Genomic DNA, 14,292 nt, shown 5'->3' with positions numbered 1-14,292 from the left:
GGAGTACCCCAAACGAAACGGAACGAAATAATAACTCCTCCCTTCCCGTCCCTCGTCCACAGCAAAGAAAAAGTCCCTCCCCCCGCCCGATGCGAACACCCCCCCTGTGAGTCTGTGTGATGGGGAGACAGCGGCCTTCCTGCTGGCCTGGGATGGAGAAGCTCCAAGAAGAACTCTCGCCCCCCGGGTGGGCGATGTCTGCTACACGAATTACCCGCCGCGTCCCCTCCTTCCCACCCGGGAGCTGCGTGGAGACGGCTGCTGGAGGCAGCCCAGCCAGAGGAGCTCGCTCCTGGTGCCTCAGGTTTTGGCGAGCCGCGCGTCCTCTCCAAAGCCCACCCTCTGGCCGGGCTTGTGCGTCAGCCCCAAGGCGGTCTGCCGTGCTCTGGAGAAGCTGGGTAACTGCTTTTAATTTAAAAACGAGTTTGACATTGTACAAGTCCGTGTTCTGTAAAATGGAACAGGACCCTCTCGGCCCACCCCGGCTCCCCCCAACCGCCCCCCGGCTTTACTCGGGCTCGCTGCTGTTGGTGGTCTTCTCCCACTCCAAGCTCTCCTCGCTCTGCGCGGGCGAGCCCGGAGGCGGCCGTGCCCGGAGCCCCTGAAACCTGCGGCACTCGGGGCAGACGCGGATGTGCGTGCAGCCCCGGGCGACCAGGGCAGCTTCTTGTGCCAGTCTTTGTGCCAGGGGGTCTGGCTCTCCCCCGCTGCACAGCTTCCCGTTGCTGAGCGTGGTCGTGCTGCGGGCTCGGCGCTCCTCGGGGATAACGGGGCGAGTCCGTGTCATCCCCCCTCGCCTCCGACGGGGGTGGAAACTGTCCTTGCAGAGGATGATGTTGCGCAGCTCCGTCACCATTTCTTGGCACACCGACACCTGGAAGGCAGAGCCAGGACCCGCCGCTCACCCAACCGTGCTGCAAGCCCAGCCACCCTGCCTCTGCTCTGGATCCCGATGCCAAAATGCTACGGGATCAAGTTCTAGTTTGGCCACTGGATTTTGATACCAGCACTTGGACCCTCACGTTTGTTTTAGCCCAAGAGATTCCACCTCTTGTTGGAGACCCTTCTGGATCTCCAAATCAGCTTGGGATCCAAACCTGTCGGAGGCAGAAATTCTCAGATGTTCCAGCCTCCAGGGAAAGTACCTGGATCTTGTGCACCTCTGATCCCTTCAACAGCCCTTGGAGCATCCCTACAGCCTCGATCTTAGGATGAAGGTGTACGTGAGATGTCCCTGAACTTCAGACCCCTACCCAGAGCTGAGGTCTCAGCACTAGGAATACCATAAGTACTTCTACCCCCTCGGGACACTTTCAGGTCCTACCTCTGACTGCTCAGAGTGCCGAAGGCTCCACAAAAATTCCAGCATTGCCATAAAAATTGCTACGATTAAGCCACAGATGAGAACCACGAAGATTCCACCAATGTTCTCCATCCCCAGGCCTAAAACAAAGCAGAAGAGACAGCGCTGTGGGGAGGCAGGCACGACATAAATTGCAGGCATCATTGTGCAGAAATCCCAACCCTTTGCTGTTAGCACTGCGCACACCCAGCCAGAGACCAAAACCACGGAGCCAGCACTGTCCTATTAATAGCTGGCTGCATGACTCAGATGGCAAACCAAATGACTTGCAATAACTGCACGATCGAAGACGCATTCTCAGAAATGATGATTTTGCAGATAAACAGCAAATACATTGGAGGAAAGTACAAAGCAATTTGTGGACAAACCGAAAACAGGGGGGAAAAAACGGGAGATCAATCGGGTACATTAATCCCTGCAAATTATTCACCCAGCTCTAGTTGCTTTGAACTTTGCGACAGCAGATGAGCAATGCTGTTAAGGAGGCAGAGATGACGAAGACAAGAAAGGGCTTTAAAGGAGGCTGGTACGAAGAAAACCTCCTTTGATCGCATTACAAAGTGCTGGTGAAAAATGATTACAGCTGCTTGTGTTGCAGTAGCAGGGAGAGGTTCCAGACAAGACCACGACCCAGAGCCGTTTGATGTGACTTGGTGGCCACGTGGGGATGTTGCCCAGGGGTACCTGGTCCTAAACCTGCCTGTCCTAAACAGCTTGTGCTCCAGAAACCTCACAGCTGGAGGGAAAACCCAGCCCTCAAGAACCCACCCCGAGCTTCCCACGTGCCAGGGATGTCACCTTGCTTCCCACCACGACTCCTGTCCCCCCAAAACTGCCTGAGCCCTGCAGAATGGGACCGAAAGGGTGCTGCAGCAGGAGCAGATCCAGGGAGCAGTGCCTGCCTCTTAGCGCACGCTGCCCAAAAACCAGTTCTGCTCTCCTCGGCTTCTTGGGTTTGGGTCTCAAGTGGCCAGGGCTCCTGATTGGGCTGATTACTAAAAAGCATGTGGTGTTTTGCACCGAGGTGACGGTATGAGGCCATTACTCAACAAGAGCATCTATAAAAACCTTCCTCTCCCCTCTGTAACATTAAATCAAAGTGCAAGAATCAATGATTTATTGACTTAATCTCTGCATGGCTTTTAGACATTAAATCTCACCAAAATCCTTGTAAATCGCTGACCTGTTTTGTTCTAAAACATAAGAGGTCACAATTCTCCCTCCTTCTCCATCATTCTTTTGGCATTGCCTCCAGAGCAATCCAGTGACTCTGTAAATCAGCCCATCGCAGAGACGTTTCCACTAAGACAGCAATTACAGGGCAGAAAACATATCCCATAATCACAGTTTAGACCCAAGATAAAGGCCATCCTCTCCTCCCAGCATCTCTCAAATTTGAATTTAAGGCCAGGATCAGTCTCTCTTCATCCTTCCACGGTTCCACCTGGGTGTCAGATCAGATACCCGTTCCCAAGCTTACCAGAGAGGGATTTCTTTCCTCTGTGGGCAGTTTTTATCCCCTCTACCACGTCCCTGCCCAAATCCTTGAGAACACCTACGCTTTCTCTCTGATAGGATACAGCTGGGGATTTATTAACGAGGCAAACAAACCACAAGAACCTTCTCCAATCCCTGTTCCACTGTTCACTAGGTACATGGAAGAAGAGCCTCTATCCTTCCTGCTTGCCTTCAAACCAACTATTTTATTAGGTTGTCACCTTGCCTTGAGGCCAGTTGTCTTGCTCTGGCCCAGCACCTCCTGCCTCCAAGCCACGGCTACGTGCGGGGCAGCAGGAGGGATAACCAGCACCCCATCCCTTTGGGGCCTCATCCAGCCAGCTCACAAGCTTCATGCACAGCCCAACGTCTGCTGTATCGTCAGGAAAACACGAGCACAGTCGTGCAGCCGGCTCGGCTCTGTCTCTGCACTCGGAGAGGTCAGAGGACTCGCCTTGCGACTGGGCACTGCTGGCCTCATAGAAAATGCTCGCCGAGGAAAGGGCGACTGCCAAAACGAAAAAATGCAGCAACTGCGGGAAGCTGGCAACTGCTGTCATGCTGGGACATCAGCCTAATGTGGTAGCTTTTATGGCAATTTGCATAGCATTACCCAAAAGAATTTGCTCCTCAGTTTACAGATGTAGCAATAAAGTCCTTGTGTCCCTTCCCCCAGCTGTCTGAAAGGCGCTTTCACTCGGAGCCATTAAGCAGCGGGCCTGCGGTGGAGATCCATCTCCCTTGCAGGAACCCAGGATTTTGGTCTGATCCCTTCAGCCATCCATTTTCCCATGTAATGCTGCAGACATTCATTAGAAGCTAATTTCCCCTCCATATGCCTCCAATATTTGTCATTTGGTTGTTCCGCTATCTTTGCCCCAGGCAAAAACACACAGCATGAGGCACCGCAGAGCTGTTTGGCTTTCTCCTTGAATTGTGAAGGAAGGAACCTCGGGTCAGGAGAAGGGGAAAAAGCGACTCTCTGGCGGAAAACCCAGCAGTGCACACGTGCAGACGGACCTTCATCCTTGCACCGCTGCCGGGGATGCTCCTACCTCCTGGTCCCTACGGTGAGCCACGGGCGGGGGGCGCAGCGTACCTTTGGCCCTGTGGTCCTCCTCCTTGGGACATTTGCCTCCTTCCCACCACTTGCGCTTCAGGATTTCCAGGCGGTTGTTCTCCTGCAGCTGGAGAATGGCCAGGTCGAACTCGTCGCGGAACACGGAGCCTGCAAGAGCAAGAGGCAGGCGCTAAGGCACCGCTCCGGCCCGCCTGCCTCCCGCTCGGCCCCGCGCGCTGCCCTGCCACCAGCCTGCCCCGAACGCTCCTCCCGGCACCTTGGGAGCTCTCTTGCTCCGTGCCAGCCCTCAAAACCCACTGCTCCCCCGCTGGGGCTGTCCATAAATTCACCTCACTTGCAGACAGCAGTTCTGCCTGCACCCCAAGACCCACATACGGCACTTAAAGGAGTCTGTAGCCAGGGAGAGCTTTGCTAGCCTTGCTCTAAGGCTCCTGTTTCAATCTGGTGCACTGCAACGGCGCTGGATCCAACCTATGTTCACGGGAGAGGATGCTCAGCACCCAGCCCCACTGCAGGCCCCGTTATTCCTGGGGCCAGAGCTGCAGAAGAAGGGCCGTGGGAACGGCAGCAGCTCTCCTGGTAACTCTGCACTATTGTCCCGGCGAGCAGCTTTCTGCTCCTCTTACCTGCTACGATTTCACTGCTTAACAAGACAATGTCAGAACAAATTTAGTCATGAAAGTACAGATCTGTACTCACGATCGGGTTACCGTGACTTTACAAGCTTACTCATGTCAGCTAAGCTATAGTAGCTGCCTGTGCGAGGGTTCTTGCGTCATTCAGCTCAATTTTGTGTGGCTACACGGGGTGCTCAGAGGTCAGGGACCAGGCGTCGAGCCTGAGAGACTGACCCAAAGATCAGCGATCGTTTTGGATAACAACCGCTACATCCTTTTCCTTGCTGCCCTGGGAGATGGGCTTCTCTTGTTGGCTCTCCTATTTGAAAGACAAAAGCCCTGCATTTGGTGGAACCTGATCAGTAGGTGAGATAGGACTGAATCGTCCAATTCTCTCTCTGTCCGGGAGTTTTAAGAACCACCAGCTGTTAAGACACTACAGGAGTTGCACCAGCATTACTTTTACAGCACTTCAGAGGTGAAGCGAGAAGCACAAAACGATTCAAAAACCACTGGTTCAAAAGGGAAACAGTCAGCAAAGAGCATGTATGCAGAAAATAAGCAGCAATTTTGAAACATCTTTCACACGAATCATTTAAAGAGCCGCAGTCACGTGTCACCTGGCTCCGGACCAGAGCAGGGTCTCGCACATCTGGCCCTGAGCGTGCACCTAGGGCAGCTGCAGTGCATTTGATTTTCCTCCTGAGTTTAAAAAAAATGACCCTGGGCAGAGCCGTGAAACGTGACCTCGGCCTTAGAGCCGGTTCAGCCTTTTCAAATGCTCCGGTCCTCTGCTGACAGCTGAGAAGGACTAGAATTTGTCTTCACTGCCTACCGACGGGCATGCCAATCCCGTAGCCCTTGGTGTCCAGAAGGCCCCCGACCTGCGTGAGGTTGCAATTGCGCTGACGATAATACTCGTTCATGGTGGACTCCAGCAGGAAGGCGTAATTGGAGTTCAGCACGCGCGCGATCCCTTCCTCCGTGCTCTTCACGAAGACGCTGGGCTGCTTGGAGTACATGTAGTTCCACATCCGCTGGTACGTCTGGTAGCGGGAGTTCTGCCGAGAGAGAAGGCAAGCATGGATAAGCGGGAGCACCTTGAGGCGATGTACACCCCGAATTAGACCCTCCTGTAAAATGAGGGTCCCCTTTCACAATGGGAAAAAGGAGTCGAAACAGATCTGGTGCCTGATTCGCACGCGGCTGCCTAACCTCCAGTTATTCCAACGAGATTCAGAGGCCCAAATGTCTTGGTGGATTTGCGACTTTGTTGGCAAGGCTGGGCATGAAATGCATACCTAATCCCAATTAGTTCCATCACGTCTCTTTGCATAAATTCAGTTTGCAAAAAATGCAGTTTCCGTAACTGTATCGCAAACAACCAAAAAAAGCCAGAAGAAATAGCTGACGGATGGCTTCTTTAAGCCGCTGAACGCTTCCCATGCCCTTGTGCTCAGCAGGCCACCAGAGACAGACACCGCCAGCCCGAGAAGAGCACTGAGGTCTGGGCACAGAGTCAAAGCTCTCCGGATTTTGCTGTTCCCTGAATCGGGATTTTGGTGCAAAAGGGAACCGAAGTGCCTGCTTATGAGAACTGGGGGCTTTTGGCTGAACGTAGGTTGGACACAAAGCAAGGTGCTCCAGCAATGGGTGCTGCGGGGTGAGGACAGCCTTGGCCATGCCTGCTCAGCCCACTGCTGCACTTGAGTCACCACCCTGACACCCGAGGCAAATGGATCCTTGCAAACGGGGCTGCAAATGGTCCGAGAGCACCTTGCACTCGTTTCTTTCCCCCCACCAGCTACTCCAGCACGCACCAGGCAGCGCAGAGCCACAGACAGGGTTTTAGCCTTCAAAGTCTGCCTGGGAAGAACCGAGTGCCTCGTACACAGACACTTTATTCACTTGGGCTCTTCAGCTCATTTTAGGTGTGACGTTCTGCTTAAAAGTAGCTTTTTGCCAAACCCCTGAAGGGCAGAAAGTTAGGCTGAAAAGCTCAGGCTCACTTGAGATGTTTCTCAGGCTTCTTCCCAGTTCAGCTCAGACTCAGCGGAAAAGAGAAGTGAGAAAAGCTTTCTCTCTTTCTCTCCTCTTGGTATTTCAACATGTAATACACAAATAATCCTCGAGCAGTTTTGTGTACCATCAGAGCACCGCAGAAAAGATTCACTCATTTGTTTCCCTTCTGAATCCAGGAGGGAAGCCAGAAATGAAACTGGGCTAAATAGCACGTATCAAGTTTGCACACGCTTGACTTGTGTGTTTTCAGTGCCCCTGACCCCATGCAAACTCCGCTTTGCACCAGCACATTTCCATAAGCTGGCCTACCAGGGGACTGCAAACATTTCTTTGCTTACCCAACCTGAGGGACTCTCACAGAGAAGCTAAGATCACATCCAACATGCACAGGGACGTGGAAATCCGACTGCAAATGCTCGGCTGCTGAGGACCACGTTGTGCCATCGCTGACACGGGGATGTGCACCCCTTTCTCACCTACGTGGTGGGGAACTCCAAACGTTAAGTCACTTTTTGAGTCTGAGCAGAAAGGTCTGCTCCCTTGGGGTCCAGCACAGATGTCCTGAGCCCAGTCCTCCAGCATCCCAAAAGCATGCTGGCTGCTGCCTTACAAATCCCTACCTTCCCTAGCCTCTGCTGTGCCACCTCCACCATTTACCCCGTCGCCACACGTGGTGGAATTAGCCCTGTGCAACCAAACAGCCAGGGAGCTCCCCGAATGTCTCCTCAATGCCAGAAACCTGGATGCCACACACCAGAAAGAGGCCTGGCAGGCTGGGGCAGCATCCAAAGCTGACCGAAGGGTGCCCTCCGCACCCCCTGCTCCGCTTAGCAGAAGAATGGGGTTTACTTGGAAGAAGGTCATGCTGGAGCCGCCGTGAATGGTGCCGTACTCGATGGCTGTCTGGTCAGCCAGGTCATCCACGGATTCGATGGGGACATCCATCCGCTGCACGGTGAGGAAGGCTGCCAGGTTGGCCGTGTAGGAGGAGATGATGATCAAGGTGAAGGCCCACCTAGGGAAAGAGGAAGCGAGGACAGTGAGAGAGACAGTGAGCTGAGACTAGAATCATTAGGGTTGGAAAAGCCCTCCAAGATCACCTGGTCCAACCATCCCCTACCACCGATGTCACCCACTAAACCATGTCCCTAAGCACCACGTCCAACCTTTCCTTGAACACCCCCAGGGACGGTGACTCCACCACCTCCCTGGACAACCCGTCCCGATGCCTGACTGCTCTTTCTGAGAAGAAATGTCTCCTCATTTCCAACCTAAACTTCTCCATGGGCTGTGTCTGACCTCCATCCCCGTCCCCTGCCTCTCCATCTGACCCCGAGGGCTGCCTTCCTTTCGAGGAAGGCTGACCTTCTTACCAGACTCCACTGACGCAGCGCGTGGACAACGCCTGGGGGGCGATGGTGGAGCCTTGCTGCATGAAGCCCCCGACGGGAAACCACAGGCTGTTGCCGAGCGAGTACTGGTTGATGAGGAGGTTGCATCTGCCTTGCGAGCAGGGGTGGGGGCTGTACCACTCATACGGCGTCAGCCTGACAGGAGAAATAACAGGTAGCTCAGGTAACTTGCTAGGAAACGGGGTGAAACTTGGGTGAAAAACAGCAAAAAAAAAAGTGTTTTTTTTTTTTTAAAAAAAAAAAAAAGGAAAGCTGAAAAGCCCTAGCTCTCCTGGAAGCAGATTTTTCTGAGGAGGAAACTCTTTGCTGTCAGTCGATGCCCAGGGCTCAGAGCTGTGTGAAATGCTTGCTCTGAGATTCAGGAGCCAGAGGTTTTGTTGTGAGATTTGCGAAAGTTTCGAGAGGCTGTGCTAAAACCTGGCCAAGGGCTGTGGGGAGGCTGAAGGCCTACGTGTGAATTTGTAATGCAGACAAGAGCGGCAATCATAATTCCAGAAGCGCATGGTCTCGATGCAGAATGGAAATCAGGCATCTCCTGCTGCGTTCCCTGCCAGAGAAGGAGCATCCATGGCAAGTTCCAAAGCAAAACACGTGAGACCTGGCCGAACATCATCATCAAGCAAGAATTGTCACAAATGGTTGCTCCAAGAAGGTCTGGTTGCCCCAGCAAGGTCTAGATCTAGGTCCCAGGTCTGGTTTGAAGCCAAGTGCTGATGTTTCAAAGCATCGCAAGCTTTCAGCACTCACAGGGATGGGACAGGGGTGGGAATCTGAAATAAGTGACAGCACTTCACTGAAGTGATGGCAGCCCGGCTCTCTTTTTGGGCTGTTTTCAAACCTCGGTTCCCTGGTTGCTAAGAAAGTCGTCTAAATCCTACGCTGCGGTTCATTGTATCACTAATTGTTAGCAGAGCTGGTTCCTGGGCGGCTTGTTTAGGGGATACTGCAATACAGCTGCAGGGCTGTGCCAGATTGTGCAGCATTTCACCCAAAAAGCTGTTAGCTTTCAGCCCTGCCTCTCCCACCTCACTGCAGTGCTGGTTACGGAGGTTATTTCCTGAAGACCTCGTGCTGGGGCCCAGGACTGGCAGTAAGACAAGCACTGAGCTGGGACAGCGCTCTGAAGTTTGCAGGGTCAGGAGCTCCTCACGGCCGAGCTCAGCATCCAAACCTCTGCCTCCGGAGGAAGCCAGGCAGAGGCACCTTGCTGGAGGAGGATGTTTAAAACGCGGAGAGGGGGTGGAAGGGCACCACATCTCAGTCTGCAGCGTGCCAGGCTGCATTATTCAATGGTTTCTTCAGGACCGTGCTGCTGAGGCTGTAACGGGATTCAAAGAAAGCCTTAGAGCCCTGTCAGCATGACGACTTCGGCCATGCTAAGGGACCAAGTGACAGCACAGCTCCATTTTCGTAACGAGGACTGGGCATTAACCACGTCCCAACGCAGCGCTCAAGCCCTGAGCACACCTCGCTGTGCATCTCCAGCTCAGAGCCTACCTGAGAGCGAAAAGCCCCGTCCGTGGCACCCGAATCCAGCAGTTTGCCACAAGGTGAGGGCAGGCAGCTCCGCAGCACGGCCCCTGGAGCGCTGACCCGGTGCCTCGATGGGAGACATGCCGCAGAGAAGCTCAAAGCGCTCGGTGACATTTTTTTAAGGCTGATTTAAATTAGTCATAGGGAATCTGAACTGAGAGCTGTCAGGCGAGGCTCTGCACGTCAGCTGGGAGGCTCTGGAGGGATATTGATGAACTTCCCCGTTCTGTACACACTGCGTTTTGAAGGACTGACACACGTCCTGCAGTTCGCATTAAAATCTCTCAACGCATTCGCCGGCATCTGCCCTTCGTGGCTGAGACACGCCGTTGGGTTTCTCTCTTGCCATCTGAGAACCCGCAGCCAGCAGCACCGTTTGCACAGCCCCTGCCCTAATCCCCATCCTTGTCCCGCTCTTCCCAGGCAGTTTTTGGCACCACGGGGGCCACGCACGCTCCTGTCCCCCCCCCCATCCCAGCCATGCCCGTGGCCACCCAGCGCTGCCACCGGGTGATGCTCTCCCAGCAAAGTCCCCGTCCCCAGCTGGGGGCTGGGACCACCCTGCCCCTATTGCCGCGACCCCTGAGCTGGTGGCCTTGGGGACGTGCCCACGTGCAGCCCCTCGCCACGGGGCTGGGAGCGTGACGCTAGATGGCACCGCGAGGAAAGGAAAGGCGGCGGCGGCCACATTACCGAGCAACCAAGAAGAGGACGCAGCTGACGGCCAGGTAGGCGAGCAGCATGAAGAGCCAGACGCCGGGGGAAAAGGGGTCCAGGAAGGAGAAGTAGCCAGGCTTGCGGCCCTAGAAGGGAAGCAAAACTGAGTTTGAGCTTTTTTTTTTTTTTTTTTTCTATAAATCGAGCAATTCGTTCTTAAAAGGAGACAAAGAGACACACCTGGCCTGATGGTGACAGTGGCTGGGAGCGACAGAAGGGAAATAAAAGAAAGAAAATGGAGATTTGCAAAAGTCTCGCGGGGGTGAGACACGGCCACGAGCGAGCACGCCCTGCAGCAGCTCCCCGCTGGGATCCCTCTCCTAAGACCATTCCTCCCCCTACAAAAACAAGGGCTTTTGTTCCTCCAGGCAAACAAGCAGGTGAACTGATGGAAAGGCATGACAACCGCAGCCCTCTCCTCGCTGGCAGGGTGCGCTGCCCTGCTCGCCTGCGGGATCTGCAAGGGGGGAGCCCTGGGTCACCCACCAGGCTTCACACCGCACGTGGTGGCTGCGAAGGGGCACCCCTGGGTGCCAGCAGTGGGTGGGAGCGACAGAGTGGGGAGAAAACATTTTAATGCAAAAAAGAAAAAAAAAAAAAACACCCTTTTGCAATATTTCTGGCTTGCTTTCTTCAGCCTTGAAATGTTCCTGCTGTACAAAACTCAATAAAATTATTACTTTTATCTCCGAGAACACGGTATTTTTATCTTCAGGATGCGTCAGAATTTCCTGCTTCTACCTCAGCAACACCACCTTGGAAAGGAACACCTTCCTCCTCCCAAAGTACCTTCCAAGTTTCACAAGGACGCTGCCACCACCGAAATCTCGTCGAGTTTAGTGACGTTGGAACAAAGGGAGGATCGATTTCTGGAAGTTTCTCGCAGGCTGAACACCTCCGGTTCTGCTGGGAGCATCTCTCCTGCCGCCACCAGCTCCGTGCACGCTGCTCCTCTGCGGCACAGCCTCCTCGGGGGGGGGAAGCAGGCACTGGTTTATCTCTGAGCAAACTCAGTGCCGCTCGGGGGAGAGGCAGAAAGAGAGCAAAAGCCACAGGAGTAAAGAAAACGAAACCCCAAAAAGCTCTCTGTGCAGTCTGTAGTACCTCCGTGGAGCAGAACGCGCTTTGTTTAGGCACCGGGCACATCTGATGCTCCTCTCCCACCGTGTTCAGGCGACATTCATCGGGCTCAGCACTCTTCTTCGCTTACTGTCTCCTCCAAAAGGCTCCCAGCAAAAACTCACAACTCCTAATGTGGGGCTAAAAGCATTCGTTAAGGCTGTGCGCAGGTGAGCACAGTCAGTCCTTGCACCACAAAACCTCAGGCTTTAGGGTCTGGAGCCCTCATTTTTCTGTAATCCACTGCCTCCCTCTGCTCGTGGCACACATAAACTGATAAATAGCAGCTGGTAACAAAACCCACCTCACTCCAGTTGCTGTAGCAAGCCCGGTGCCTTGGATAGACCAAAGCATTTTAGAAGTGCACTTAATCCCAAGGCAGTGAACGATTTTCTGTTTTCACAAAAAGTCCCCAGGAAACATAGATGAGTTTTGTTTCCTTACACAGAGACAAGAGGGGCATTTTAAATTCCTTCTTTTCTATAAAAAGACTGTTTTACTACTGAAATATTCCTACACTTATGCAAAAACTGAATTTCACAAGGTCTTGAAATTCTTCTGAAGACTGAGATGTTGCTAGAAAAGGCAATAGTTGTTGCACAGAGACCTTCCTCTGACAAAAATATCTAGGATACTGCGATATTCTCAGCTCCAGTCACCAGCTGGGACCGTAGTATCTCTGAAACCTTCTACAGCAAACTCTGCCCTACAAATTACTCCGTAACATCTCGTCCCTGTATCCTTAAGGACAAGAGGAGCTGGAGGCTGGGATCTACAGTAGTATTTTCAGAGGTTCTGGCTTGTTAAGCCTTGTAACAAAAAGGTGAGTTAGGAGTCAGTGGTTCACACCTTCCCGTGTCCATTTTTGACTTGTGATGCCAACTGGGAGCCAAGGGTAGGTGTTACCAAAGCTTCTTCAGCAACCACACGGCTCTCCTGAGTGCCCCACGCACCCCTAATTCCCTTTATCACCTAGAGCAAGGCTCGTTCCGCTGCCTCTCCCTCCACAGGGGTTTGTAAGCTCAGATACAAGCTTGGGAAAGGGGAATTACGAGGTGGGAAGGCACCTCCTGCCTTCAGCCGAGCAAATGGGAGCTTCTCCAAAATAAATCGGCTCCGAGCGGCTCATCCTTGCCCGGCATCCCAGAGCCAGCAGGGAATTCCCAGGCATCGTCGGCGCCTCAGCCGCGGCTCCCTCGTGAGATGCTCCTGTAGCAAAGTCCCTTTCTGTAATTAGGGCCCCAACGTCTTCTCCGTGTTTCCGGGGCAGTTTGTCAATAAATTACGCTCATTAGGGAAATTGCGTTGGAAGCTGGAAGTTCCAGGCTTGGCAGTGAGTCTCTCCTGTGACTTGCAGCAGTAGTAGTTCTGCTTCTCTTCAGCTGCAGTCATTTCCAGGCTGCTGCTACATATTCTTTTCATTCACAGTCGTGGATAAGAATAAAGATATTCTGTTCCCACGGAGGGCACAAACTCTCTCTTATCTGTCTGTTTTGAAGATGGGACTGACAATATCTGGTGTCTGTCAGATATTTTTAGCAGGTCCCAGTACAGCGTTGTTAATTGGAAGAGCTATTTTGCCTGGAATAGAAATGTTCAAAGTGCCCAATAATTGATGAAGGCCTCCTGCAGATCCTCAGACGGAGGCAAGAGGGATTCACTCACCCTCTTCGGGGGTTCCTGGAAGTCCTCGTGCTAGGCCAGGCAGGAGGTGAGTTTCTGGAGGGGGCAGATATTGGGGTCAGAGCCTGACTGTGCAGGACATGCAGGGAAAAGAGGAGGAACCAAATGTCCTGCTGGGTTCAGCGGTGCTCAGGCTCGTGGCAGACACCTTGAGCTCCTTGTTTGCCCCCCAGCACCATGCGCTCACCAGGACAGCCTGGAGGGACTGGCTGGGGAGGAGCTGTGGCATCGGTCCCCCCAGTTCTTGCATCTTCTGCAGCAGTCAGAGAGCCCCTTCGAGCCTCAGTTCACCTGTCCTGAGCTCAGCTCTTCCAGCGTGCTCACTACATCGACGCTTTCCCATCTCAAGGGAGAGCACGGCAAAGGTTTTCAGGGCTGATGACCGAGGATCACGTGCAGCCTGGTCCCTCAATCCCTTCCACAGAGGCAGGTGTGAGCAAAACCAAGTGTGTGCTACAAACAAAGCAGGCTCCCAACATACCTCCGCGCAGGAAAAAAAAGCAGCAGGCACCTGCCAAGGAGGACCTGTCATTACCTCCTGCCCTCCGCAGGGCCCACCAGGATGGGAAGGCAACAAACAAAGCGAGCCTTTTCTCCTCGCAGCCCGCGAGTCAGAAAGCCTATTAGAGCCCCCGCGTCAGAAATCCATACTTGATTATATCACAACGAGTGGAATTGAGAAAAATGACAGCCCCATTTAAAGCTGCCATCTTCGGTTATGTGTGATAAGAGGCGCAGCGTGGTGGCTGGGCCGGGTGGGTGGGGAGGAGAAAAGGGGGAGAAAGCATTTGCAAGCGGAGTTATACGGAAATTAAAATAAAATGTCATCACGCTGGGAGGAGACTAGGGCACAGAGGCTACTCCTCAGCAAGAGACACGTTTGTGGTTATTTATTAGCCTACGTCTGAGCTGCGCCGCGATGAACATACGTCAGCTGCAATTTCTGACATTGCGGAGACGTCTGCTGGGGTGGGGAAGGGAAGGGAGGGGCAGGGCGGCCGCCCACAGCTGCTCTGCAAACCCCATCCTTCCAGGAAAATGGGAGCGAGGAGCCTTTCCGTGTTAAACACATATCTACCAGGTTAATGAGTTAATTCTGCCCAGCTCTCAGAGAGCATCCTCAGCGCAGCAGGAGAAGCTGGGGACCCCCCTGCCATGGGGGTTCCCCATCAGCCTCACGCCGTTCGAGGAGCAGGACCTCGCTCGAGGTTGTGGGGTTGATCGGAGGCAGAACACACACAGGACTCA

The 14,292-nt window shown here is 53.5% G+C and overlaps 1 protein-coding gene across 3 annotated transcripts in view; it reads right to left on the bottom strand.

The window, feature by feature from the left end:
* Positions 1-390: 390 nt before the first annotated feature.
* GRIK4 (glutamate ionotropic receptor kainate type subunit 4) overlaps positions 391-14,292 on the bottom strand; it is a 170,424-nt gene continuing 156,522 nt past the window's right edge. For 2 of the 3 annotated variants that reach the window (XM_066981111.1, XM_048063409.2), the window contains 7 exons: positions 10,219-10,328; positions 7,954-8,127; positions 7,430-7,595; positions 5,394-5,619; positions 3,960-4,088; positions 1,325-1,443; positions 391-874 (listed from right to left, as the gene is read on the bottom strand). In XM_066981111.1, the coding sequence (XP_066837212.1) occupies positions 509-874; positions 1,325-1,443; positions 3,960-4,088; positions 5,394-5,619; positions 7,430-7,595; positions 7,954-8,127; positions 10,219-10,328 (1,290 nt within the window). In that variant the 3' untranslated portion in view covers positions 391-508. Of the gene's footprint in view, positions 875-1,324; positions 1,444-3,959; positions 4,089-5,393; positions 5,620-7,429; positions 7,596-7,953; positions 8,128-10,218; positions 10,329-14,292 lie in introns of those variants that run through there. The other variant, XR_010826147.1, reaches the window with a different exon arrangement.

The sequence above is a fragment of the Anser cygnoides genome, chromosome 21 (genome assembly GCF_040182565.1).
Source record: "Anser cygnoides isolate HZ-2024a breed goose chromosome 21, Taihu_goose_T2T_genome, whole genome shotgun sequence".
NCBI lineage: Eukaryota > Metazoa > Chordata > Aves > Anseriformes > Anatidae > Anser > Anser cygnoides.
The sequence above is the reverse complement of the archived record's forward strand: the minus strand, read 5'-3'. Positions and strand labels throughout refer to the sequence as shown.